Genomic DNA, 26,013 nt, shown 5'->3' with positions numbered 1-26,013 from the left:
ATGTCTTTTGAACAGTAGAATCAAGCCATTTTCTCTGAGGAAAAGAGGGAGACTTGGCTACAGAAACTGTATATGAAATGCAGTGGTGAAAGTGTGAGGGTTGAGTGAGACTACAAATTCAAAGACTACCTACTTTTCTATAGTCTATGGGACAGATCTACATTTACAGGTTGGGAGGGGGGGGTCCAAAATAGGGCAGGGTTGTCAATGTTTTTTTGCTTTGGGGAGGGTTGTATGGTATTTTATTGGGCACAGTGGAGGGAAGTGCATTTTTTCCCAGGTTTACATTCACTCTTCTGCTTGTATTTTCCCTATAAACAATGACTTGATTTACTTGAGATATTACCTTAATAAAGTTAAGAAATGTTTGTTAAGGTTTGGTATGGTGAGCTATTATTAAGCTTTAGTTACTGCGTAATTGTCACGGTTGTTGTCGGTGAATGAGGACCAAAACGCAGCAGGTACGTGAATGCTCATCTTGATTTTTAATTACTCTCAAAAATGAACATACCAAATAACGAAAAAACGAACACTCGACAAATAAACAGTCTGGTAAGGCACAAGGCTATACACAGAATAATCTCTGGCATCGCCGAGGGGCAGTCGGGCCAGTCTGGCAATTCGGGACAGTCTGGGCAGTCTGGCAATTCGGGACAGTCTGGGCAGTCTGGCAATTCGGGCCACTCCGGCAGTTCAGGACAGTCTGGCCACTCCGGCAGTTCAGCGCAGTCTGGCCACTCCGGCAGTTCAGCGCAGTCTGGCCACTCCGGCAGTTCAGCGCAGTCTGGCCACTCCGGCAGTTCAGCGCAGTCTGGCCACTCCGGCAGTTCAGCGCAGTCTGGCCACTCCGGCAGTTCAGCGCAGTCTGACCTCTCTGGCGACTGTTGACTGGCGGGAAGCTCTGACGACTGTTGACTGGCGGGCAGCTCTGACGACTGTTGACTGGCGGGCAGCTCTGACGATGACTGTTGACTGGCGGGCAGCTCTGACGATGACTGTTGACTGGCGGGCAGCTCTGACGATGACTGTTGACTGGCGGGCAGCTCTGACGATGACTGTTGACTGGCGGGCAGCTCTGACGATGACTGTTGACTGGCGGGCAGCTCTGACGATGACTGTTGACTGGCGGGCAGCTCTGACGATGACTGTTGACTGGCGGGCAGCTCTGACGATGACTGTTGACTGGCGGGCAGCTCTGACGATGACTGTTGACTGGCGGGCAGCTCTGATGATGACTGTTGACTGGCGGGCTGACGCACTATAATCCTGGTGAGTGGTGCTGGTACCGGATATACCAGCTTATGAACACGCACCTCCAGGCTAGTGCGGGGAGCGGGAACAGGACGAGTCGGACTGGGTTGACGCACTTCCGGGTCCGCACGAGAGACAGGAGCTGGAAACCCAGGGCTATGGAGGCGCACAGTCGGTCTCGATCTTACCTCCTGCACAACCCGTCTTGGCTGGATGGAACTAGTAGCCCTGTACGAGCGGGGTGCCCGTACAGGGCAGACTGGGCTGTGCAGGGGCCTGATGGTAGCCGTGCGTGGAGCGGGAGTTGGGTAGCCTGGTCCTCGGAGGCGTACCGGCGACCAGATGCGCTGCGCAGGCATCCTCCTACCAGGCTGGATGCCCGCTCTAGCACGGCACCTGCGAGGGGCTGGAATAACGCGCACCGGACTGTGCATGCGTATGGGTGAGATAGTGCGCTCCTCAGCGAAACATAGCGCTCTCCACCCCATACGCTCCTCCATATAACCACGGGTAGCTGGCTTCCGGCTCTTCTTACGCCTAGCCAAACTACCCGTGTGCCCCCAAAAAAATTTTCTTGGGGGTGCCTCTCGAGCTTCTCCTTCAGCGCGTACTTGGCCTCGTACCACCGCCTCTCTGCCTTGGCTGCCTCAATTTCCCACTGCGGGCGTCGATAATCCCCAGCCTGGTGCCAAGGTCCGGCCCCGTCCAGAACTTCCTCCCAGGTCCATTTCTCCCGCCAGTCCAACTCGAATTCCCTCTGCTCCTTCTTCTGCTGCTTGGTCCTTGAGTGGTGGGTGATTCTGTCACGGTTGTTGTCGGTGAATGAGGACCAAAACGCAGCAGGTACGTGAATGCTCATCTTGATTTTTAATTACTCTCAAAAATGAACATACCAAATAACGAAAAAACGAACACTCGACAAATAAACAGTCTGGTAAGGCACAAGGCTATACACAGAATAATCACCCACAAATAACACATACAAACACACCCTAATATATGGGACTCTCAATCAAAGGCAGATAGACAACACCTGCCTTCAACTGAGAGTCCCAACCCCAATCAACCAAACATAGAAACACACACACTAGACTAACCATAGAATTAACTAAACATAAACCAAAACCCGGAAATACTAAATCAAACACCCTTTACACAAACACAACACCCCGAACCACATAAAACAAATACCCTCTGCCACGTCCTGACCAAACTACAAAAACAATTAACCTTATACTGGCCAGGACGTGACAGTACCCCCATAAATGTGCTACCCCAGAAGCACCTTAAAAAATAACCCCAAGCAACACCAAAAAAAAAATCCCCTTTTCTAAAGGGAGGGAAGGGAGGGTGGCTGCCGTCAACGACGGCACTGTGCTACACCCCCCCTCCCCAACCCACCTATTTCTGGAGGTGGCTCTGGTTCCGGCCGTTCCAGGCTGTCGGGCCACTCTGGCATCGCCGAGGGGCAGTCGGGCCAGTCTGGCAATTCGGGACAGTCTGGGCAGTCTGGCAATTCGGGACAGTCTGGGCAGTCTGGCAATTCGGGCCACTCCGGCAGTTCAGGACAGTCTGGCCACTCCGGCAGTTCAGCGCAGTCTGGCCACTCCGGCAGTTCAGCGCAGTCTGGCCACTCCGGCAGTTCAGCGCAGTCTGGCCACTCCGGCAGTTCAGCGCAGTCTGGCCACTCCGGCAGTTCAGCGCAGTCTGGCCACTCCGGCAGTTCAGCGCAGTCTGGCCACTCCGGCAGTTCAGCGCAGTCTGACCTCTCTGGCGACTGTTGACTGGCGGGAAGCTCTGACGACTGTTGACTGGCGGGCAGCTCTGACGACTGTTGACTGGCGGGCAGCTCTGACGATGACTGTTGACTGGCGGGCAGCTCTGACGATGACTGTTGACTGGCGGGCAGCTCTGACGATGACTGTTGACTGGCGGGCAGCTCTGACGATGACTGTTGACTGGCGGGCAGCTCTGACGATGACTGTTGACTGGCGGGCAGCTCTGACGATGACTGTTGACTGGCGGGCAGCTCTGACGATGACTGTTGACTGGCGGGCAGCTCTGACGATGACTGTTGACTGGCGGGCAGCTCTGACGATGACTGTTGACTGGCGGGCAGCTCTGATGATGACTGTTGACTGGCGGGCTGACGCACTATAATCCTGGTGAGTGGTGCTGGTACCGGATATACCAGCTTATGAACACGCACCTCCAGGCTAGTGCGGGGAGCGGGAACAGGACGAGTCGGACTGGGTTGACGCACTTCCGGGTCCGCACGAGAGACAGGAGCTGGAAACCCAGGGCTATGGAGGCGCACAGTCGGTCTCGATCTTACCTCCTGCACAACCCGTCTTGGCTGGATGGAACTAGTAGCCCTGTACGAGCGGGGTGCCCGTACAGGGCAGACTGGGCTGTGCAGGGGCCTGATGGTAGCCGTGCGTAGAGCGGGAGTTGGGTAGCCTGGTCCTCGGAGGCGTACCGGCGACCAGATGCGCTGCGCAGGCATCCTCCTACCAGGCTGGATGCCCGCTCTAGCACGGCACCTGCGAGGGGCTGGAATAACGCGCACCGGACTGTGCATGCGTATGGGTGAGATAGTGCGCTCCTCAGCGAAACATAGCGCTCTCCACCCCATACGCTCCTCCATATAACCACGGGTAGCTGGCTTCCGGCTCTTCTTACGCCTAGCCAAACTACCCGTGTGCCCCCCAAAAATTTTTTCTTGGGGGTGCCTCTCGAGCTTCTCCTTCAGCGCGTACTTGGCCTCGTACCACCGCCTCTCTGCCTTGGCTGCCTCAATTTCCCACTGCGGGCGTCGATAATCCCCAGCCTGGTGCCAAGGTCCGGCCCCGTCCAGAACTTCCTCCCAGGTCCATTTCTCCCGCCAGTCCAACTCGAATTCCCTCTGCTCCTTCTTCTGCTGCTTGGTCCTTGAGTGGTGGGTGATTCTGTCACGGTTGTTGTCGGTGAATGAGGACCAAAACGCAGCAGGTACGTGAATGCTCATCTTGATTTTTAATTACTCTCAAAAATGAACATACCAAATAACGAAAAAACGAACACTCGACAAATAAACAGTCTGGTAAGGCACAAGGCTATACACAGAATAATCACCCACAAATAACACATACAAACACACCCTAATATATGGGACTCTCAATCAAAGGCAGATAGACAACACCTGCCTTCAACTGAGAGTCCCAACCCCAATCAACCAAACATAGAAACACACACACTAGACTAACCATAGAATTAACTAAACATAAACCAAAACCCGGAAATACTAAATCAAACACCCTTTACACAAACACAACACCCCGAACCACATAAAACAAATACCCTCTGCCACGTCCTGACCAAACTACAAAAACAATTAACCTTATACTGGCCAGGACGTGACAGTACCCCCTAAATGTGCTACCCCAGAAGCACCTTAAAAAATAACCCCAAGCAACACCAAAAAAAAAAATCCCCTTTTCTAAAGGGAGGGAAGGGAGGGTGGCTGCCGTCAACGACGGCACTGTGCTACACCCCCCCTCCCCAACCCACCTATTTCTGGAGGTGGCTCTGGTTCCGGCCGTTCCAGGCTGTCGGGCCACTCTGGCATCGCCGAGGGGCAGTCGGGCCAGTCTGGCAATTCGGGACAGTCTGGGCAGTCTGGCAATTCCGGGACAGTCTGGGCAGTCTGGCAATTCGGGCCACTCCGGCAGTTCAGGACAGTCTGGCCACTCCGGCAGTTCAGCGCAGTCTGGCCACTCCGGCAGTTCAGCGCAGTCTGGCCACTCCGGCAGTTCAGCGCAGTCTGGCCACTCCGGCAGTTCAGCGCAGTCTGGCCACTCCGGCAGTTCAGCGCAGTCTGGCCACTCCGGCAGTTCAGCGCAGTCTGGCCACTCCGGCAGTTCAGCGCAGTCTGACCTCTCTGGCGACTGTTGACTGGCGGGAAGCTCTGACGACTGTTGACTGGCGGGCAGCTCTGACGACTGTTGACTGGCGGGCAGCTCTGACGATGACTGTTGACTGGCGGGCAGCTCTGACGATGACTGTTGACTGGCGGGCAGCTCTGACGATGACTGTTGACTGGCGGGCAGCTCTGACGATGACTGTTGACTGGCGGGCAGCTCTGACGATGACTGTTGACTGGCGGGCAGCTCTGACGATGACTGTTGACTGGCGGGCAGCTCTGACGATGACTGTTGACTGGCGGGCAGCTCTGACGATGACTGTTGACTGGCGGGCAGCTCTGACGATGACTGTTGACTGGCGGGCAGCTCTGATGATGACTGTTGACTGGCGGGCTGACGCACTATAATCCTGGTGAGTGGTGCTGGTACCGGATATACCAGCTTATGAACACGCACCTCCAGGCTAGTGCGGGGAGCGGGAACAGGACGAGTCGGACTGGGTTGACGCACTTCCGGGTCCGCACGAGAGACAGGAGCTGGAAACCCAGGGCTATGGAGGCGCACAGTCGGTCTCGATCTTACCTCCTGCACAACCCGTCTTGGCTGGATGGAACTAGTAGCCCTGTACGAGCGGGGTGCCCGTACAGGGCAGACTGGGCTGTGCAGGGGCCTGATGGTAGCCGTGCGTGAGGCGGGAGTTGGGTAGCCTGGTCCTCGGAGGCGTACCGGCGACCAGATGCGCTGCGCAGGCATCCTCCTACCAGGCTGGATGCCCGCTCTAGCACGGCACCTGCGAGGGGCTGGAATAACGCGCACCGGACTGTGCATGCGTATGGGTGAGATAGTGCGCTCCTCAGCGAAACATAGCGCTCTCCACCCCATACGCTCCTCCATATAACCACGGGTAGCTGGCTTCCGGCTCTTCTTACGCCTAGCCAAACTACCCGTGTGCCCCCCAAAAAATTTTTCTTGGGGGTGCCTCTCGAGCTTCTCCTTCAGCGCGTACTTGGCCTCATACCACCGCCTCTCTGCCTTGGCTGCCTCAATTTCCCACTGCGGGCGTCGATAATCCCCAGCCTGGTGCCAAGGTCCGGCCCCGTCCAGAACTTCCTCCCAGGTCCATTTCTCCCGCCAGTCCAACTCGAATTCCCTCTGCTCCTTCTTCTGCTGCTTGGTCCTTGAGTGGTGGGTGATTCTGTCACGGTTGTTGTCGGTGAATGAGGACCAAAACGCAGCAGGTACGTGAATGCTCATCTTGATTTTTAATTACTCTCAAAAATGAACATACCAAATAACGAAAAAACGAACACTCGACAAATAAACAGTCTGGTAAGGCACAAGGCTATACACAGAATAATCTCTGGCATCGCCGAGGGGCAGTCGGGCCAGTCTGGCAATTCGGGACAGTCTGGGCAGTCTGGCAATTCGGGACAGTCTGGGCAGTCTGGCAATTCGGGCCACTCCGGCAGTTCAGGACAGTCTGGCCACTCCGGCAGTTCAGCGCAGTCTGGCCACTCCGGCAGTTCAGCGCAGTCTGGCCACTCCGGCAGTTCAGCGCAGTCTGGCCACTCCGGCAGTTCAGCGCAGTCTGGCCACTCCGGCAGTTCAGCGCAGTCTGGCCACTCCGGCAGTTCAGCGCAGTCTGACCTCTCTGGCGACTGTTGACTGGCGGGAAGCTCTGACGACTGTTGACTGGCGGGCAGCTCTGACGACTGTTGACTGGCGGGCAGCTCTGACGATGACTGTTGACTGGCGGGCAGCTCTGACGATGACTGTTGACTGGCGGGCAGCTCTGACGATGACTGTTGACTGGCGGGCAGCTCTGACGATGACTGTTGACTGGCGGGCAGCTCTGACGATGACTGTTGACTGGCGGGCAGCTCTGACGATGACTGTTGACTGGCGGGCAGCTCTGACGATGACTGTTGACTGGCGGGCAGCTCTGACGATGACTGTTGACTGGCGGGCAGCTCTGACGATGACTGTTGACTGGCGGGCAGCTCTGATGATGACTGTTGACTGGCGGGCTGACGCACTATAATCCTGGTGAGTGGTGCTGGTACCGGATATACCAGCTTATGAACACGCACCTCCAGGCTAGTGCGGGGAGCGGGAACAGGACGAGTCGGACTGGGTTGACGCACTTCCGGGTCCGCACGAGAGACAGGAGCTGGAAACCCAGGGCTATGGAGGCGCACAGTCGGTCTCGATCTTACCTCCTGCACAACCCGTCTTGGCTGGATGGAACTAGTAGCCCTGTACGAGCGGGGTGCCCGTACAGGGCAGACTGGGCTGTGCAGGGGCCTGATGGTAGCCGTGCGTGAGCGGGAGTTGGGTAGCCTGGTCCTCGGAGGCGTACCGGCGACCAGATGCGCTGCGCAGGCATCCTCCTACCAGGCTGGATGCCCGCTCTAGCACGGCACCTGCGAGGGGCTGGAATAACGCGCACCGGACTGTGCATGCGTATGGGTGAGATAGTGCGCTCCTCAGCGAAACATAGCGCTCTCCACCCCATACGCTCCTCCATATAACCACGGGTAGCTGGCTTCCGGCTCTTCTTACGCCTAGCCAAACTACCCGTGTGCCCCCCCAAAAAAATTTCTTGGGGGTGCCTCTCGAGCTTCTCCTTCAGCGCGTACTTGGCCTCGTACCACCGCCTCTCTGCCTTGGCTGCCTCAATTTCCCACTGCGGGCGTCGATAATCCCCAGCCTGGTGCCAAGGTCCGGCCCCGTCCAGAACTTCCTCCCAGGTCCATTTCTCCCGCCAGTCCAACTCGAATTCCCTCTGCTCCTTCTTCTGCTGCTTGGTCCTTGAGTGGTGGGTGATTCTGTCACGGTTGTTGTCGGTGAATGAGGACCAAAACGCAGCAGGTACGTGAATGCTCATCTTGATTTTTAATTACTCTCAAAAATGAACATACCAAATAACGAAAAAACGAACACTCGACAAATAAACAGTCTGGTAAGGCACAAGGCTATACACAGAATAATCACCCACAAATAACACATACAAACACACCCTAATATATGGGACTCTCAATCAAAGGCAGATAGACAACACCTGCCTTCAACTGAGAGTCCCAACCCCAATCAACCAAACATAGAAACACACACACTAGACTAACCATAGAATTAACTAAACATAAACCAAAACCCGGAAATACTAAATCAAACACCCTTTACACAAACACAACACCCCGAACCACATAAAACAAATACCCTCTGCCACGTCCTGACCAAACTACAAAAACAATTAACCTTATACTGGCCAGGACGTGACAGTACCCCCCCCTTAAATGTGCTACCCCAGAAGCACCTTAAAAAATAACCCCAAGCAACACCAAAAAAAAAAAATCCCCTTTTCTAAAGGGAGGGAAGGGAGGGTGGCTGCCGTCAACGACGGCACTGTGCTACACCCCCCCTCCCCAACCCACCTATTTCTGGAGGTGGCTCTGGTTCCGGCCGTTCCAGGCTGTCGGGCCACTCTGGCATCGCCGAGGGGCAGTCGGGCCAGTCTGGCAATTCGGGACAGTCTGGGCAGTCTGGCAATTCGGGACAGTCTGGGCAGTCTGGCAATTCGGGCCACTCCGGCAGTTCAGGACAGTCTGGCCACTCCGGCAGTTCAGCGCAGTCTGGCCACTCCGGCAGTTCAGCGCAGTCTGGCCACTCCGGCAGTTCAGCGCAGTCTGGCCACTCCGGCAGTTCAGCGCAGTCTGGCCACTCCGGCAGTTCAGCGCAGTCTGGCCACTCCGGCAGTTCAGCGCAGTCTGGCCACTCCGGCAGTTCAGCGCAGTCTGACCTCTCTGGCGACTGTTGACTGGCGGGAAGCTCTGACGACTGTTGACTGGCGGGCAGCTCTGACGACTGTTGACTGGCGGGCAGCTCTGACGATGACTGTTGACTGGCGGGCAGCTCTGACGATGACTGTTGACTGGCGGGCAGCTCTGACGATGACTGTTGACTGGCGGGCAGCTCTGACGATGACTGTTGACTGGCGGGCAGCTCTGACGATGACTGTTGACTGGCGGGCAGCTCTGACGATGACTGTTGACTGGCGGGCAGCTCTGACGATGACTGTTGACTGGCGGGCAGCTCTGACGATGACTGTTGACTGGCGGGCAGCTCTGACGATGACTGTTGACTGGCGGGCAGCTCTGATGATGACTGTTGACTGGCGGGCTGACGCACTATAATCCTGGTGAGTGGTGCTGGTACCGGATATACCAGCTTATGAACACGCACCTCCAGGCTAGTGCGGGGAGCGGGAACAGGACGAGTCGGACTGGGTTGACGCACTTCCGGGTCCGCACGAGAGACAGGAGCTGGAAACCCAGGGCTATGGAGGCGCACAGTCGGTCTCGATCTTACCTCCTGCACAACCCGTCTTGGCTGGATGGAACTAGTAGCCCTGTACGAGCGGGGTGCCCGTACAGGGCAGACTGGGCTGTGCAGGGGCCTGATGGTAGCCGTGCGTAGAGCGGGAGTTGGGTAGCCTGGTCCTCGGAGGCGTACCGGCGACCAGATGCGCTGCGCAGGCATCCTCCTACCAGGCTGGATGCCCGCTCTAGCACGGCACCTGCGAGGGGCTGGAATAACGCGCACCGGACTGTGCATGCGTATGGGTGAGATAGTGCGCTCCTCAGCGAAACATAGCGCTCTCCACCCCATACGCTCCTCCATATAACCACGGGTAGCTGGCTTCCGGCTCTTCTTACGCCTAGCCAAACTACCCGTGTGCCCCCCAAAAAAATTTTCTTGGGGGTGCCTCTCGAGCTTCTCCTTCAGCGCGTACTTGGCCTCGTACCACCGCCTCTCTGCCTTGGCTGCCTCAATTTCCCACTGCGGGCGTCGATAATCCCCAGCCTGGTGCCAAGGTCCGGCCCCGTCCAGAACTTCCTCCCAGGTCCATTTCTCCCGCCAGTCCAACTCGAATTCCCTCTGCTCCTTCTTCTGCTGCTTGGTCCTTGAGTGGTGGGTGATTCTGTCACGGTTGTTGTCGGTGAATGAGGACCAAAACGCAGCAGGTACGTGAATGCTCATCTTGATTTTTAATTACTCTCAAAAATGAACATACCAAATAACGAAAAAACGAACACTCGACAAATAAACAGTCTGGTAAGGCACAAGGCTATACACAGAATAATCACCCACAAATAACACATACAAACACACCCTAATATATGGGACTCTCAATCAAAGGCAGATAGACAACACCTGCCTTCAACTGAGAGTCCCAACCCCAATCAACCAAACATAGAAACACACACACTAGACTAACCATAGAATTAACTAAACATAAACCAAAACCCGGAAATACTAAATCAAACACCCTTTACACAAACACAACACCCCCGAACCACATAAAACAAATACCCTCTGCCACGTCCTGACCAAACTACAAAAACAATTAACCTTATACTGGCCAGGACGTGACAGTAATATACTGTATATTAAGATATATTCTCTTAAATTGTATATTAAGATATATTCTCTTAAATTGTATATTAAGAAATATTATCTTAAGTGGTATATTAAGAAATATTATCTTAAATTTCATATTATCTTAAATGGTATATTAAGGGTGATTGTTATAACAGCTTCTTACCAGATGTGGTGGAGTTTGGTTCTGGGCCTCCTTCAGAGACTCCTGGTAGCGTTGATGTGTTCTCTGGAGAAACTGCATGATGTCTGGAGGACCCTGGACTGTTCTGATCAGCACCTGGCTCACACACACGCATACACACATTTACACACACAGAGCAACTTATCTTAAGATAGCTAGGGATGACAACCACGTATCACAGTCATAGTAAGTAAAACGTTACGGTATTTGTTTTATTTAATGTATTTTCTTTTCACCTGCAGCATGGTGATGACTCTGTCCAGGTATAGCATCTCCTGGTGGCAGAAGTCAGCATAGCAGTGGGCAGGCAGACGTCTGGAATACATCCCTCTGAGGAAGGCGGTGTCGAGGGTCTCATCTGCTACTCTCTCACTGGTCTCCCACAGGACGTCATAAATACTCACCTCTTCAACCAGCTCTGGGGGAGGGAGGGGAGAGAGAGAGAGAAATATATATATTTTTGTTTGTATTGCTTTGGTGCAGTTTTCACAAGTATGTGGTACATTTTAGCAACGATTAGTACAAAATCCAAAACAGATCATCAAAAAGACAGTTGTTTCAAAACTCTGAGTACATTTTCAATTGACTATTACAACACACAAAATCATACAGACACTTTTTCACCAAAACGTAGTGTTTCATCTAGAAATACATGTTTCACATTGCAATACATGTTCATATAAAGAAATTGCTTTTCACAATGCAACCCTCACTTTACTTAAGATATGATTCTCTTCTCATTTGTTAAAATACATTTTACTATCACTCTAATATATGCCATTCATGTAGCAGGTGCTTTATCCAAAGTTTTGGTATGTGACCCCAGTGGGAATCAAAACCCACAACTCTGGTGTTGCTAGTGCCATGCTCATACTAATTAAGCCACACAAGACACGATACATAAATACAATGAAATACATTTAATGATATCAATCCAGAACTACAGTACCAGTCAAAAGTTTAGACACACCTACTCATTCCAGGGATTTTCTTTATTTTTACTATTTTACACATTGTATAATAATAGTGAAAACATCTAAACTAAGAAATAACACATATTGAATCATGTAGTAACCAAAAAGTGTTAAACAAATCAAAATATATTTGATATTTGAGATTCTTCAAAGTAGCCACCCTTTGTCTTGATGACAGTTTTGCACACTCTTGGCATTCAGCTTCATGAGGTAGTCACCTGGAATGCATTATAATTAACAGGTGTGCCATGTTAAACGTTAATTTGTGGAATGTCTTTCCTTTTTAATGCGTTTGAGCCAATCAGTTGTGTTGTGACAAGGTAGGGGTGCTATACAGAAGATAGCCCTATTTGGTAAAAGACCAAGTCTATATTATGGAAAGAACAGCTCAAATAAGCAAAGAAAAACGACAGTCAGTCATTACTTTAAGACATGAAGGTCAGTCAATGTGGAACATTTCAAGAACTTTGAAAGTTTCTTCAAGTGCAGTCGCAAAAAGCATCAAGCTCTGTGATGAAACTGGCTCTCATGAGGACCGCCACAGGAAAGGAAGACCCAGAGTTACCTCTGCTGCAGAGGATAAGTTCATTAGAGTTACCAGCCTCAGAAATTGCAGCCCAAATAAATGTTTCACAGAGCTCAAGTAACAGACACATCTCAACATCAACTGTTCAGAGGAGACTGAGTGAATCAGGCCTCCATGGACGAATTGCTGCAAAGAAACCACTACTAAAGGACACCAATAAGAAGAGACTTGCTTGGGCCAAGAAACACGAGCAATGGACATTAGACCGGTGGAAATCTGTTGTTTGTTCTGATGAGCCCCAATTTTTGATTCCAACCGCCTTGTATCTGAGACGCAGAGTAGGTGAATGGATGATCTCCGCATGTGTGGTTCCCACCATGAAGGAGGAGGTGTGATGGTGTGGGGTTGCTTTGCTGGTGACACTGTCAGTGATTTATTTTGAATTCAAGGCAAACTCAACCAGCATGGCTACCATATAATTCTGCAGCGATGCTCCATCCCTGGTGTGAACTTAGTGGGACAATAATGACCCAACACACCTCCAGGCTGTGTAAGGGCTATTTGACCAAGAAGGAGAGTGATAGAGTGCTGCATCAGATAACCTGGCCTCCACAATTACCTGACCTCAACCCAATTGAGATGATTTGGGATGAGTTGGACCGCAGATTTAAGGAAAAGCAGACAAGTGCCCAGCACATGTGGGAACTCCTTCAAGAATGTTGGAAAAGCATTCCAGGTGAAGCTGGTTAAGAGAATTCCAAGAGTTTGCAAAGCTGTCATCAATGCAAAGGGTGGCTACTTAGAAGAATCTAAAATATATTTGGATTTGCTTAATACTTTTTTGCTTACTACATGATTCCATATGTGTTACTTCATAGTTTTGATGTCTTCACTATTATTCTACAATGTAGAAAATAATAAAAACTATATCAGGCTTCTATTTGCAATTCCAAAAATGTTTTTCACCAGGTGCATTTACTGTGATGTGGATGAGAACCTATGGCCAAATGCTCCAGACAGGCTTGATGCTAACTAACGCCTGCTAAACCTTGTTTCTTTCATTCATTCATTTAATTTGTATCATCTGATTACAGTACACCTATGTTGTAATGATATCGGAACAATACATTTATGTCTTAATTTCCCAAAGACTATTCCATATACTATTTGAACTCTTCCAGGCGTGTTTTGAGACAGGCATTATTCCTTCTGTTTAGTACAAATCCATAATCAAGCCGTTCCAAAAATCCTCCAAAAAGGACCCTAAAATCACATTGAACCATAGAGGGATTGGTCCCATTAGCACTGTGTGTAAATTGTATTGCTGCATTCTAAATAACAGGCTCTGCCACTATCTACAACAGTCTGGTCAGCTTGCTGATGAATAGAATGCTTTAAGAAAGCCAGAGTGTTTGATGTGATTTTTTTTGTTATGTAACTTCAATTGATGGACCGGTGCGTCAATCAACTCCAGGGGGTGAAATAGCTTGCCTCAGTTTTTTTTATTTTCAAGCGGAAAATATATTTTGCTGAAGGGAGGGCCATCCATTTTCATTTCAGAGAGATTTGATTTTCGCCATGTGACATTATTATAAATAATGTTTACTCCCTAAGTTGAGAAAATGTCATTATGTTTTGGTGATTAAATCAATGTTCTCATTGTATTTTACTGTAAACATATATTTTGGATCAATGGTTGTGTGGTGAGAGATGTCTCCAAACAAAAATGGATGCTCTATAAAAAGGTTTTGAATAGAAGACTGGCTGCATTGCAACTGTTACCAGTTTGGAGTTTTGTACTAAGAGTTCTGAAAATTCCACACATACTTGTGAAAATAGCACCAATGTGAGTAAGAAAATAAGTAACTAGATAGTCATTTTCCATGAAGGTAACCTGTGGGGTTGCTTTAACTCAACAAGTATTGTTGTGGCAGTGGAACAAATGTTAAAACGCTTTATTTAAGCAAAGTAATGAAATATAGTCAAAAATAATAACAAATACACCAATATCTGGTCTGTTTACTTTGATGGACTACTATGTGAATCTTATTACTTTGGAGTGTGGGGCAGTTAGGTCACATATTTCATCACTAACAACTATAGTCAGACTACTACACTTCCACTCATAAGGAATTAGAAAAGTTTTAGGATATTATTTAGGGAGGAAATATGATTACATTTACGTCATTTAGCAGATGCTCTTATCCAGAGCAACTTACAGTAGTGAATGCATACATTTCATTTCATACATTTTTATTTCTTTATTTCCTGTATTGGCCCCCCATGGGAATCGAACCCACAACCCTGGCGTTGCAAACACCATTGCAAACACCATGCTCTACCAACTGATCCACAGGGATATGGTGCATCTAATGGAAGTAGTTTAGAAGTTTGTTAGTGTTACATTTTATTTGGCTGGTTTAGTAGAGGGAGTGACTGTTGAAGAAATAGTTGATAGTAGCGTTCAGTGGGTAGTACGAGTAGATAGATATTAGTAGATAAATGTTAGATATTACTTGTTAGATATTAGTAGTGGTAGATAAATGTTAGATATTAGTAGTAGTAGATAAATGTTAGATATTAGTAGTAGTAGATAAATGTTAGATATTACTTGTTAGATATTGGTAGATATTAGTAGTGGTAGATAAATGTTAGATATTACGTGTTAGATATTGGTAGATAAATGTTAGATATTGGTATATATTAGTAGTGGTAGATAAATGTTAGATATTACTTGTTAGATATTGGTAGATAATGGTCGATATTAGTAGTGGTAGATAAATGTTAGATATTACTTGTTAGATATTGGTAGATAGTAGTGGTAGATAAATGTTAGATATTGCTGTACTGTCGGAACAAGAAGCACACGCATTTCGCTACACCCACAATAACATCTGCTAAACACATGTATGTGACCAATAACATTATATTTTATTTCATTTTTTGTTGTTGTTCTGAATGCAGTTAGACGGTTGAGCCCTCGGACTATCAACCTCGTGCTATCTTCAATCTGCACAGACAACTAATGACCTTTTACACACTATCTGCTAACTGCCACGGACACAAGAATGATGTATTCTTCTATAAAAGCAGAGACCCGACTACGTTTGTTAAGTTTTCAACTGAACAATTCTTGGTGATGGTTGATTGCTTCATTTTTGCAAATCTTATAAAATTGTTGTTTGAAAGAATCTGCAGTCTCTCTCTTCCTGTAGAACTGCTACCACAGGTAAGTGGGTTAGAGATGTTAAAATTAGCATAATGCATAATCAGTCTTAATTAGAACATTCTAAAAGTTCTATAGCAGTTAATTCAACAGTAGGAAGTTAGCTACATTAAACTAGTTCTATAGCAGTTAATTCAACAGTGGGAAGTTAGCTACATTAAACTAGTTCTATAGCAGTTAATTCAACAGTGGGAAGTTAGCTACATTAAACTAGTTCTATAGCAGTTAATTCAACAGTGGGAAGTTAGCTACATTAAACTAGTTCTATAGCAGTTAATTCAACAGTGGGAAGTTAGCTACATTAAACTAGTTATATAGCAGTTAATTCAACAGTGGGAAGTTAGCTACATTAAACTAGTTCTATAGCAGTTAATTCAACAGTGGGAAGTTAGCTACATTAAACTAGTTATATAGCAGTTAATTCAACAGTGGGATGTTAGCTACATTAAACTAGTTCTATAGCAGTTAATTCAACAGTGGGAAGTTAGCTACATTAAACTAGTTCTATAGCAGTTCATTCAACAGTGGGAAGTTAGCTACATTAAACTAGTTCTATAGCAGTTAATTCAACAGTGGGAAGTTAGCTACATTAAACTAGTTCTATAGCAGTTAATTCAACAGTGGGAAGTTAGCTACATTAAACTAGTTCTATAGCAGTTAATTCAACAGTGGGAAGTTAGCTACATTAAACTAGTTCTATAGCAGTTAATTCAACAGTGGGAAGTTAGCTACATTAAACTAGTTCTTTAGCAGTTAATTCAACAGTGGGAAGTTAGCTACATTAAACTAGTTCTATAGCAGTTAATTCAACAGTGGGAAGTTAGCTACATTAAACTAGTTCTATAGCAGTTAATTCAACAGTGGGAAGTTAGCTACATTAAACTAGTTCTATAGCAGTTAATTCAACAGTGGGAAGTTAGCTACATTAAACTAGTTCTATAGCAGTTAATTCAACAGTGGGAAGTTAGCTACATTAAACTAGTTCTATAGCAGTTAATTCAACAGTGGGAAGTTAGCTACATTAAACTAGTTCTATAGCAGTTAATTCAACAGTGGGAAGTTAGCTACATTAAACTAGTTCTATAGCAGTTAATTCAACAGTGGGAAGTTAGCTACATTAAACTAGTTCTATAGCAGTTAATTCAACAGTGGGAAGTTAGCTACATTAAACTAGTTCTATAGCAGTTAATTCAACAGTGGGAAGTTAGCTACATTAACCTCCCTGGGTGGGACGCTTGCAAATCGTAAAAACTCTGTGATAGTTTCTGGTTATTGATTCTTGGTTTGATTGTTAAGTAATACCAGTGGATTGAACAAGAACTGAATGTATTCTAACCTTAAAATCTTTTTCCATTACGTGAAACAATGTCAGGTCAGTAAAGTGAATTGCAGGTTGAGTTAATTTTATTTCGCAGGAACAGTGCAAATTAATCACAGTTGTGCGTGTGCCTTGCCGGCGTGCGCATTCCTGTAGGATGTAGAGTCGCACGCTAACGCGAGGACGCGCTCTTTGTAAGGGGGGTGAGTGTAACCGCGCTGGTGCGCGCTAATAGCGTTTCAATCGGTGACGTCACTCGCTCTGAGCACTTGAAGTATAGTTTCGGTACCTCTGTAGTAAAACAATTTCATGGAAATTAGCTAGGTTGCATTTGGTTATTTGAATTACCTTTTTCATTTGCTTTTTAAAAGAGAGGTTAGAATCAAGTATGAGGCCGTGGAACTTAAAATCAGATATCACGTGGAACTTTCCCCCTGATACATAGACTTCTGTCTCAGAGGCATCAGTTGTTTTCTTTGTGAGAAACATGCAGACTGTGTTTTGTGGGTTTTTTTTATTTGTATTTTTTTTTATTGAGATGCAAACATGAGTCTCTGAGCAACTTTGTCATCTGAACCATTACAGTAGTGGGTTCTTGTGTAGGTTATTTGTTAAAATTGCATGCATTGATCAATGTATCATCTGCATACATTGGAACTTCAGACCCTGAACAGACAGAAGGCAGATCATTCATTGTTTTTACTAAATTTATGCAACAGGTTGAAGTGATTTGATTGCTGGAAAAGGGTTGTGGGTTTGCTTATTGTTTATTGTTTATTTTTGGTGTTGATTTCACTTAATTAAACATTTTATTGTCTAATGTGTTTGAGTAGGATTCTTTCCTCCAGGACGGATGGAAGTCAACTGAAGTATGTTAAAGGAGACATGGGAGAACACGTCTCAAACAACATTTTTATTAAATACCTGGGATTAAATATTGCTGATTCCTTACGCTGAGAAATGTACTACATTTGCGACCGAATTTAGTTTCATTTAGTGGGGTAACAGGAACAATCCAAAGGCGAAAAAGCTATCACATATTTGTTGGACATTGGTCTAGTAATGATACCAGGATAATTATGTCTAAGGGCGCATGTTCAATTAAGCATACACATACATTGATGTAGATTAAAACTAATGATTGGGGGGAGTACAATGGAATTATAAGTATCATTAGGTTTTGTTTGTAGTCAAAGTTTGGGTTTCTGAATCGGTGTAGTATGATGAAATGCTGACCAAGTGGTTGTATTTTCTGGAAAAAGGAGCGTTTGAAATTCCTAGGGACAGGATTTAGGGGTATACACACATATGGAATCTTAGAAGTTACACACACATGGAATCGTTGAAGTTTTGTTTAATGAGTTTTAATTAAACACGTGAAGTCTTTGGATAAGGGAAATGTTCTGGGAACCTGAGATAACATTTTCTACATATTTTACATATTTTGAAGGTTTTTCTTTAATTTGTCTAATAAAGTAAGAAACAGTTCTGTGAAGGGGTGGTATGACTCTTGACCTCTATAATGGCTTCCCTTTGTAGTCTGATCAGCCCCATTGAAAAGCCATTTGGATGGTGAATTTAAGGTCATTTGTAATACTAATTTTAAAGGAAATTTGTATAACTGAAAAAGATGATGGAGATTAAAGTTCTTAGACATATTGGTAATTTGAACCAATGATAAGGCAGAATGACGATAAGGGTACAATGATTTTTCTTTGTGGAATTGTTCAGATTAGTCATTTTGATCGGATTATGTTATTTGAATATCTTTTGACCAGTAGTAGTATTCCTGTACATTATCTAGCCAAGTTTATATTCCCTTAGGTAGTCAGCTGTTGTTGAATTCAGTGGAAGAGATTTAACACAACAAGGCGGTGGTATTTATATAATAGTATTATTATATTTTGTTGTGGAATAAGGCTATAATCTTAGCAAGAAAAGTTTAGTAATGGTAGACTTATGTCAAGTATTTAGGACATATTCTAAGCTAACAGGACAGGGTTATATGACATCTGTGATCCAGGATCATTGAGAGTAACAGATAAACGTACTTAATTATGCAATAATCTTGATAAAACTACATGTAGATTTTTTTTTAAATCCAGGAGTGCAACCAGGGAGACAGTGAGACATTTAGTCAATATTTGGAAACAACCCATATGTTATACTGACTGTTATGAGAAAGAGCGACAGACAGATAGAAGGAAGGGCAGACGGAGAAGTCCTCATCCTCACTGCTGAAACCTTGAGGGTTGGGAGTAGCAGTAAGAAAAGAGGGAGGCCAGGAGGAGAAGATAGTAAGAGAATTTAGTTCGATTCGCTTAGCTTTAGGATATTAATTCATGGAGAGACTATCGGCTCCATTGGCATGTATTTTAGTTTTGATTTTAAGTTTATGTTTGGTAAATTCGCTAGGAAGAGATATGACTATTTACACAGACAAGCACATAGGCATTTAAAACCATACAAAGCAGCACAGATAAATCTTAACCTCTTGTCGTTCGCCTAGGATAGGGGGCGCTACAGCGATTTTTGAAAAATATTTGTGCCCATTTTAAACGGCCTCCTACTCAAACTCAGAAGCTAGGATATGCATATAATTAATACTTGTGGATAGAAAACACTCTAAAGTTTCTAAAACTGTTTGAATGGTGTCTGTGATTATAACAGAACTCATATGGCAGTCAAAACCCCGAGACCGATCGTAACAGGAAGGGGAATTCTGAATTGCGGACTCCACTTCATCAGTTTGCCTGTAAATCACACAGTGAGCAATGGTTCATTGAGCACTTCCTATTGCTTCCACTAGATGTCCCCAGTCTTTACAAAGTGATTTGAGCCTTCTACTGTGAAAACTGAATGAATGAGACGCAGTGGAACGTGGTCACACGGAGAGGGCCATCACCATTATGACGCCGGCGCCCCTGGCTACCCTCCCCTTTCGAAAAGTTTTGAAACACAATGCAATCGTCCCCCTTGAATCTTATTGGAGCTCTGGTTGAAAAAGGGCCTAAAGATTTATGTTATACAACGTTTGACATGTTTGAACGAACCTACACAGGCTCGTGCCCGCGTCGACCAAAAGCTTTGTTTCTTTCCTCTGTTTAGCTAAAAGGAGATTCCCGGTCGGAATATTATCGCTTTTTTTACGAGAAAAATGGCATAAAAATGGATTTTAAACAGCGGTTGACATGCTTCGAAGTACGGTAATGGAATATTTAGAATTTTTTTGTCACGAATTGCGCCATGCTCGTAAACCTGATTTACCATTTCGGATAGTGTCTGGAACGCACGAACAAAACGCCGCTATTTGGATATAACGATGGATTATTTTGGACCAAACCAACATTTGTTATTGAAGTAGCAGTCCTGGGAGTGCATTCTGACGAAGACAACAAAGGTAATCAAACTTTTGTAATAGTAAATCTGTTTTTGTATTTTTGAGGAATTTGTAATTCGCGCCACGCCTATCATTGGATATTGGAGCAGGTGTTCCGCTAGCGGAACGTCTTGATGTAAGAGGTTAAATAAAGGGAACTTTAGAATGTTGAAGATATCCTATTAAAGAGGAAGAGATTTTCTAGGAGGACAAAAAGCTTAATAGTTTAAAAACAATTCCAGACTGGTCAACACGTTTTAAAGTGTTAAAGGGCAATGCGTTCACAAGTGTCATTAATCATCTTCTAAATGTCAGAGTGCCATTCAACAAGGAACTGTACCTGTAACACAATAAACATATTGTCTAGCCTAGGCAATGGGCCAAGGAAAGCCTACCTCTCTCGTGTGCTTTCTTCTGACTTTGCATTCCTGCTAAACCAGATCTAAAAGAAAATGAAAAAAAATACATGAATGTAATTTAGTGTTAATATGGTCTCTGTAAGAACATGTCCAGATACAAGACAGTGTTGTCCTGCTACCTTGTCTCCATAGAACACACATAGAACCTCAGCTCTCCACAGGACACATCATTCCAGCCCTGCCCACCTGTTGTCAAGGCAACAACAAATCACACTTCAGTTATTTCAATGTGCTCAGAGTGTGTGTGTGTGTGTGTGTGTGTGTGTGTGTGTACCTCCTGTGTGTAGCTCCATACAGTTCTCCCCCTGTCCAGAGTTACTGGGCTCATCCTCCTCCCAGTAAAAACGGTCAACAGCTGAGCCGTCACTCCACAGCCACATCCCCTCCTTATCACAGAAAAACATTGATTGATTGATTCCACTGCTTTTTGTTTTTAAACAGAAAGTACATTGAGCTTTTGCCTGTGTAACCTGTAGACATTTGACAGATTGATTGACAGACTGACTGACTGATGAATTATTGACCCAGTTTACCTGAGCTGCGTCGTAGCCTCCTATCCAGACCGGCTGGTCTGTGTGTCTCCTGACCAGATCCTGGACAAACATCTGTTGACCAGGGCTGTGAACCGACACCAGGTTCCCTCTGTGCTGGGAGCAGTACGACTAGAGGGACACCCAGAAAACACTGTGTTAGCCCGCTGAGCTAAAGCCCAGGCAGTACCTCAGGGAGCAAAGATCAATGCAGGCTAGAAATGGACATTTCCTGATGTAAATGTGTGCTTGCTAGTCTTGAAGTATCAATGGTTGTGAAATAGTAGTAGTAATTAGTAATTGTCTCTCCCTGTTACAAGTGTTACCTCTGCAGTGGCCCAGGTGGCCCAGACGGGGTAGAAGGAGAAGCAGCGATGCTCATTCTGATGCCACCCGGCTGGGCATGGTGACTGGGAGTCCACCCCTTCCACCTCCTCCTCTGTAGTGTTCACCACCCCCGAGGCAGCATCCACCCCTGGAACAACAACTACACACACCGACAGTATGTACTGTTAAAGAGCTGTGGTTGACTTAGTTTACCTGGTACATTAAAGCAATTAATGGAATAATCCCAAAAGTGCAAAATAAACTAGATCAAGTAGCACCTCAAATACTTTATAGCATTTAGAGTTGTGTTTGACCAGATACAATGCAATTTTACAGTTAACAAATTGACAACAGACTTTCAGCATGCTTATAGAGGTGGACATTGAACATGTACGACGCTTACAAAAATGGTTGATGATTGGCTGAGTGAAAATCATGATAAAAAGATTGTGGGAGCTGTTTTGTTAGACTTCAGTGTGGCCTTTGACATTATCAATCAAAGTCTGATACTGGAAAAACGTATGTGTTATGGCTTTACACCACCTGCTATATTGTGGATAAAGAGTTACCTGACCTGCCTAGTTAAATAAAGGTTACATGGTTTTTTAATTACAGAACACAGAGGGTGTTCTTTATCATTGAATTAAACTATTTACACACACACTGTTTCATTTCAAGTTTCAACTTTTATATTTGCCTGTTGCGAGGTGCAGAGCCATCACTGCCCAACAAAGCAGCAGAGACATTCTACCAACCGATCTACAGAGGAAACAATGATATTATATTACATAACAACTTAGCTTTACATTTAATAACCTTTAATAGTGTTAAAGGGATCATGAATACCATTTTAACGTCTCTGTGTGCATTATGAAGGAAGGTAGTGGTTGTTTCACGAGCAAATGCTATCTAGCATTAGCACAATGACTGTGAAGTCTCCAGGTACGGTAGCATTGCAAATGTACCTGTAGACTTCCAGTCATTGCACTAGAATCGTACATTATGCATTTAACATAACTTAATTTAAAATGACATTGCATAACATGACAAAACATAACAAAACTTTTAAGTGACATAAGTTAACATGACATAACAGAGCAGCTCCATCTGTAACATAGTACATTACCTGTACATAGATCAGAGAATGTTGAGAGTACCTGAGCTAGCCAGTAACACTGTGACAGTAGTAGTAGCTTGGTCCTGGTAGGATAGCTCAGAGCATCTGCTCTTTTCTACCTGCTTCTGGCTTGGATTAGTCACTGTTGAGGAGGAGGAGGAGTGAATTCAGATGACGTGAGGAGAAGAGATGAGGAAATGATATGGTACTGCAGAACAGCAACCAGCCCATATCGTCCTCTCTACACTAGTGGTTGTGTCCTAAAAGCCTCAGCCCTGCCCACTCTCATTATCAGTCAGACTAGAATCACATCAACATCCTGCTAGTTCTAACAACACATCTCCTGTTCTGACAGACTAGAATCACATCAACATCCTGCTAGTTCTAACAACACATCTCCTGTTCTGACAGACTAGAATCACATCAACATCCTGCTAGTTCTAACAACACATCTCCTGTTCTGACAGAAGACACAGAGCAAACCCCTCAGACACGCACTAACCTTAAGTAAGGTCACACACTCGCTCTCTCGCTGTATCACACTTACATATTATAGTGCATGTTAATGTACAAAGAAACTTGGTTGCAAAAAAAAAACATCTTTGCATCTCAACAAATTATTATTTAGGATTGAAAAAGGACTTCGGGCTACACTTGAATGTCTAAAACCAGATGGATCGTTTGACAAATGATGATGGACCTGCAAATTGATTTTGACAAACAAATCAGTCCAAAAACGGTCTCTCTCTTTCAAAATCCCCATGTGGCCCTTAAGCCAAAATTACTATTAAACCCACCCTGATGTAAAGGGACAAGAGGAGAGAGAGAGTGAAAATCAAATCAAATCAAATCGTATTTGTCACCTGCGCCGAATACAACAGTTGTAGTACACCTTACAGTGAAACGCTTACTTACAGGCCCTAACCAACAGTGCAGTTTTTAAGTAAAACATTGCGTGAGTGAGAGAGAGAAGAGGGAGAGAGAGAAAGAGAGGGAGAGAAAGAAATAAAGAGAGGGAGAGAGAGGGAGACTTTCTTTACTGATACATTCTCATTTCATTTCATTAAAACCTCCCCACACTCCCACCCCCCTTTAAAAACAAATAGCTAATGTGCTGCATAATCACATGTACAGATGGAGGGAGAGAGAGAGTGAGAGAGTGACAGAGAGAGACAGAGAGACAGAGAGGGAGGAGAGAGAGACAGAGAGACAGAGAGGGAGGAGAGAGAGACAGAGAGAGAGACAGAGAGACAGAGAGGGAGGAGAGAGAGACAGAGATACAGAGAGATGGAGAGAGACAGAGAGACAGAGAGGGAGGAGAGAGAGACAGAGAGAGAGAGAGAGGGAGGAGAGAGAGATAGAGATACAGAGAGATGGAGAGAGAGAGAGCTAAAGGATCAGCCCCCCAGCTACACCACCTCCAGCTTAGACACAGAGCTTCTACAGGACCAGATCAACCAGTGCAGGACCCAGCTGAAGAACTCTGTCCAGGAGCTGAGAGAGAGCCTTACCACAGCACTTCAGGAGGTAAAGGCCACCATGAGGAGAGAGCCTTACCACAGCACTTGAGGAGGTAAAGGCCACCATGAGGAGAGAGCCTTACCACAGCTCTTGAGGAGGTAAAGGCCACCATGAGGAGAGAGCCTTACCACAGCGCTTGAGGAGGTAAAGGCCACCATGAGGAGAGAGATAGTGCAGCCTTTACCTTTACCCACAACCACCACATACCGACCACCCTTTACACACACCCCAGTCAAGAAGGAGGCTCACATGGGGACACCTACTACAGAGAGAAGCTCTCTGGCCCCCCCTGACACACCCCCACACACCCCTCCTTAAACACAAGCCCTGTGTAGCCCAGCCCCAGACCGTAAACCAACTACTCTGGTAAAACCCACTGAGGTGGCCATCCTCCTTGACTCAAATGGGAAATTCATCCAAGAGGAGAAACTCTTCCCCCACCACAAGGTGTCCAAAATATGGTGCCCAAAAACGCAGGATGCACTCCACATCCTGTCCCAGCCTGACTTTGGCACACCAGGCCACATTATTATTCACACTGGCACCAACAACCTGCGAGAGGAGAAGGAGAGAGTAGGCAGCCTGGTCAACAGAGTAGCAGAGAGGGCCTCTGAGTGGTTCCCCAACTCCCACATCACCATCTCCACTCTGCTGCCCCGCAAAGACTTTCATCCCCGTACCATTCAGAAAGTCAACGCTGACATCACCAGAGGGTGTGGCCTACTCCCGAACGTGCACATTGCTCACCACCCAACAGTCACCCGAGAGCACCTGCACGACCACTCCCACCTGAGGAAGCAGACAGTTGGGATATTTACCAAGTCTCTAAAGGACGTGGTACTTGGTAGACAAACACCCCATGATGCACTGGACAGAGGATCACCCAGAGACCCCCAACTAGACCCAGCGCACCCCACAGTCCCCACCCACCACCAGAGTATCATCACCTCCATCAGCTTAGCCAGACTGGACCGGGCCCAGCCTACTACCCTGCAGCAGACCACCACCTCTACCAGACCAGAGAGGAAGCCCCCCTGGCCCAGACCTGGCCCCTGTCCGCTCCACAAGGACCAACGCAGCTACACGGAAGTCCTCAGAGGACAGGAGAACTCTGTAGGATTGAGTGAGATTAAACAGCTCCTCCAATACATCTGCACTAAACTGCACTATGCGCACAAACACACAGCTATTGTACTACAAGTTTACTTACTATGGCCCATTTATTGCTTTACCTCCTTACTCCATTTGCACACACTGTATATAGATTTTTCTATTTTGTTATTGACAGTACTTTTGTTTATCCCATGTGTAACTGTGTTGTTGTTTTTGTCACACTGCTTTGCTTTAACTTGGCCAGGTCACAGTTGTAAATGAGAACTTGTTCTCAACTGGCCTACCTGGTTAAATAAAGGTGAAAAAAACAAACCCCCCCAAAAAACAGCATTCCACCTGCCACAATCAACAGCCTGACCAACTCTAGGTGAAGGAGATGTGTGAGGCAAATGATGGTTACACCAGATACGGACTAGTTGTCTGATCCATGCCCCTACATTTTTTAAAGTTATCTTTGACCAACAGATGTATATGTGTATTTCCAGTCATGTTGAATCCATAGATAAGGGCCTAATGAATTTATTTCAGTTGACTGGTTTCCTTATAAGAACTAACTCAGTAAAATCTTTTAAATTGTTGCATGTTGAGTTGATATTTTTTGTTGAATGTAGTATTAATGAAACTATTTGTTTTCATATTATAATTTTGTGTATATATTTGGTTTTTATGTATTTTCAATTTTAACTTGTCATCTTCAATCATTTTAAATGGATTTTATACATCTGTGGTTGTATTGTGTTTTTACATTGTCAAATCTAATCCTCAAGCGGGTCACGGAAGGCACCTT

At 46.1% G+C, this 26,013-nt stretch overlaps 1 protein-coding gene across 10 annotated transcripts in view; it reads right to left on the bottom strand.

Moving 5' to 3' along the window:
- Positions 1 to 26,013, bottom strand: part of LOC106592472 (uncharacterized) — a 79,483-nt gene that overhangs the window by 7,986 nt on the left and 45,484 nt on the right. For 3 of the 10 annotated variants that reach the window (XM_045722373.1, XM_045722377.1, XM_045722374.1), the window contains 9 exons: positions 22,602 to 22,734; positions 22,173 to 22,234; positions 21,475 to 21,635; positions 21,152 to 21,280; positions 20,893 to 21,004; positions 20,738 to 20,804; positions 20,595 to 20,641; positions 11,013 to 11,194; positions 10,759 to 10,872 (listed from right to left, as the gene is read on the bottom strand). In XM_045722373.1, the coding sequence (XP_045578329.1) occupies positions 10,759 to 10,872; positions 11,013 to 11,194; positions 20,595 to 20,641; positions 20,738 to 20,804; positions 20,893 to 21,004; positions 21,152 to 21,280; positions 21,475 to 21,635; positions 22,173 to 22,234; positions 22,602 to 22,609 (882 nt within the window). In that variant the 5' untranslated portion in view covers positions 22,610 to 22,734. Of the gene's footprint in view, positions 1 to 10,758; positions 10,873 to 11,012; positions 11,195 to 20,594; positions 20,642 to 20,737; positions 20,805 to 20,892; positions 21,005 to 21,151; positions 21,281 to 21,474; positions 21,636 to 22,137; positions 22,235 to 22,601; positions 22,790 to 26,013 lie in introns of those variants that run through there. The other 7 variants (XM_045722376.1, XM_045722381.1, XM_045722378.1 and 4 more) reach the window with 7 other exon arrangements.

The sequence above is a fragment of the Salmo salar genome, chromosome ssa07 (assembly GCF_905237065.1).
Source record: "Salmo salar chromosome ssa07, Ssal_v3.1, whole genome shotgun sequence".
Classification (NCBI taxonomy): Eukaryota; Metazoa; Chordata; class Actinopteri; order Salmoniformes; family Salmonidae; genus Salmo; species Salmo salar.
Note: the sequence above shows the minus strand (reverse complement) of the source record. Positions and strands in the feature narration are given on the sequence as shown.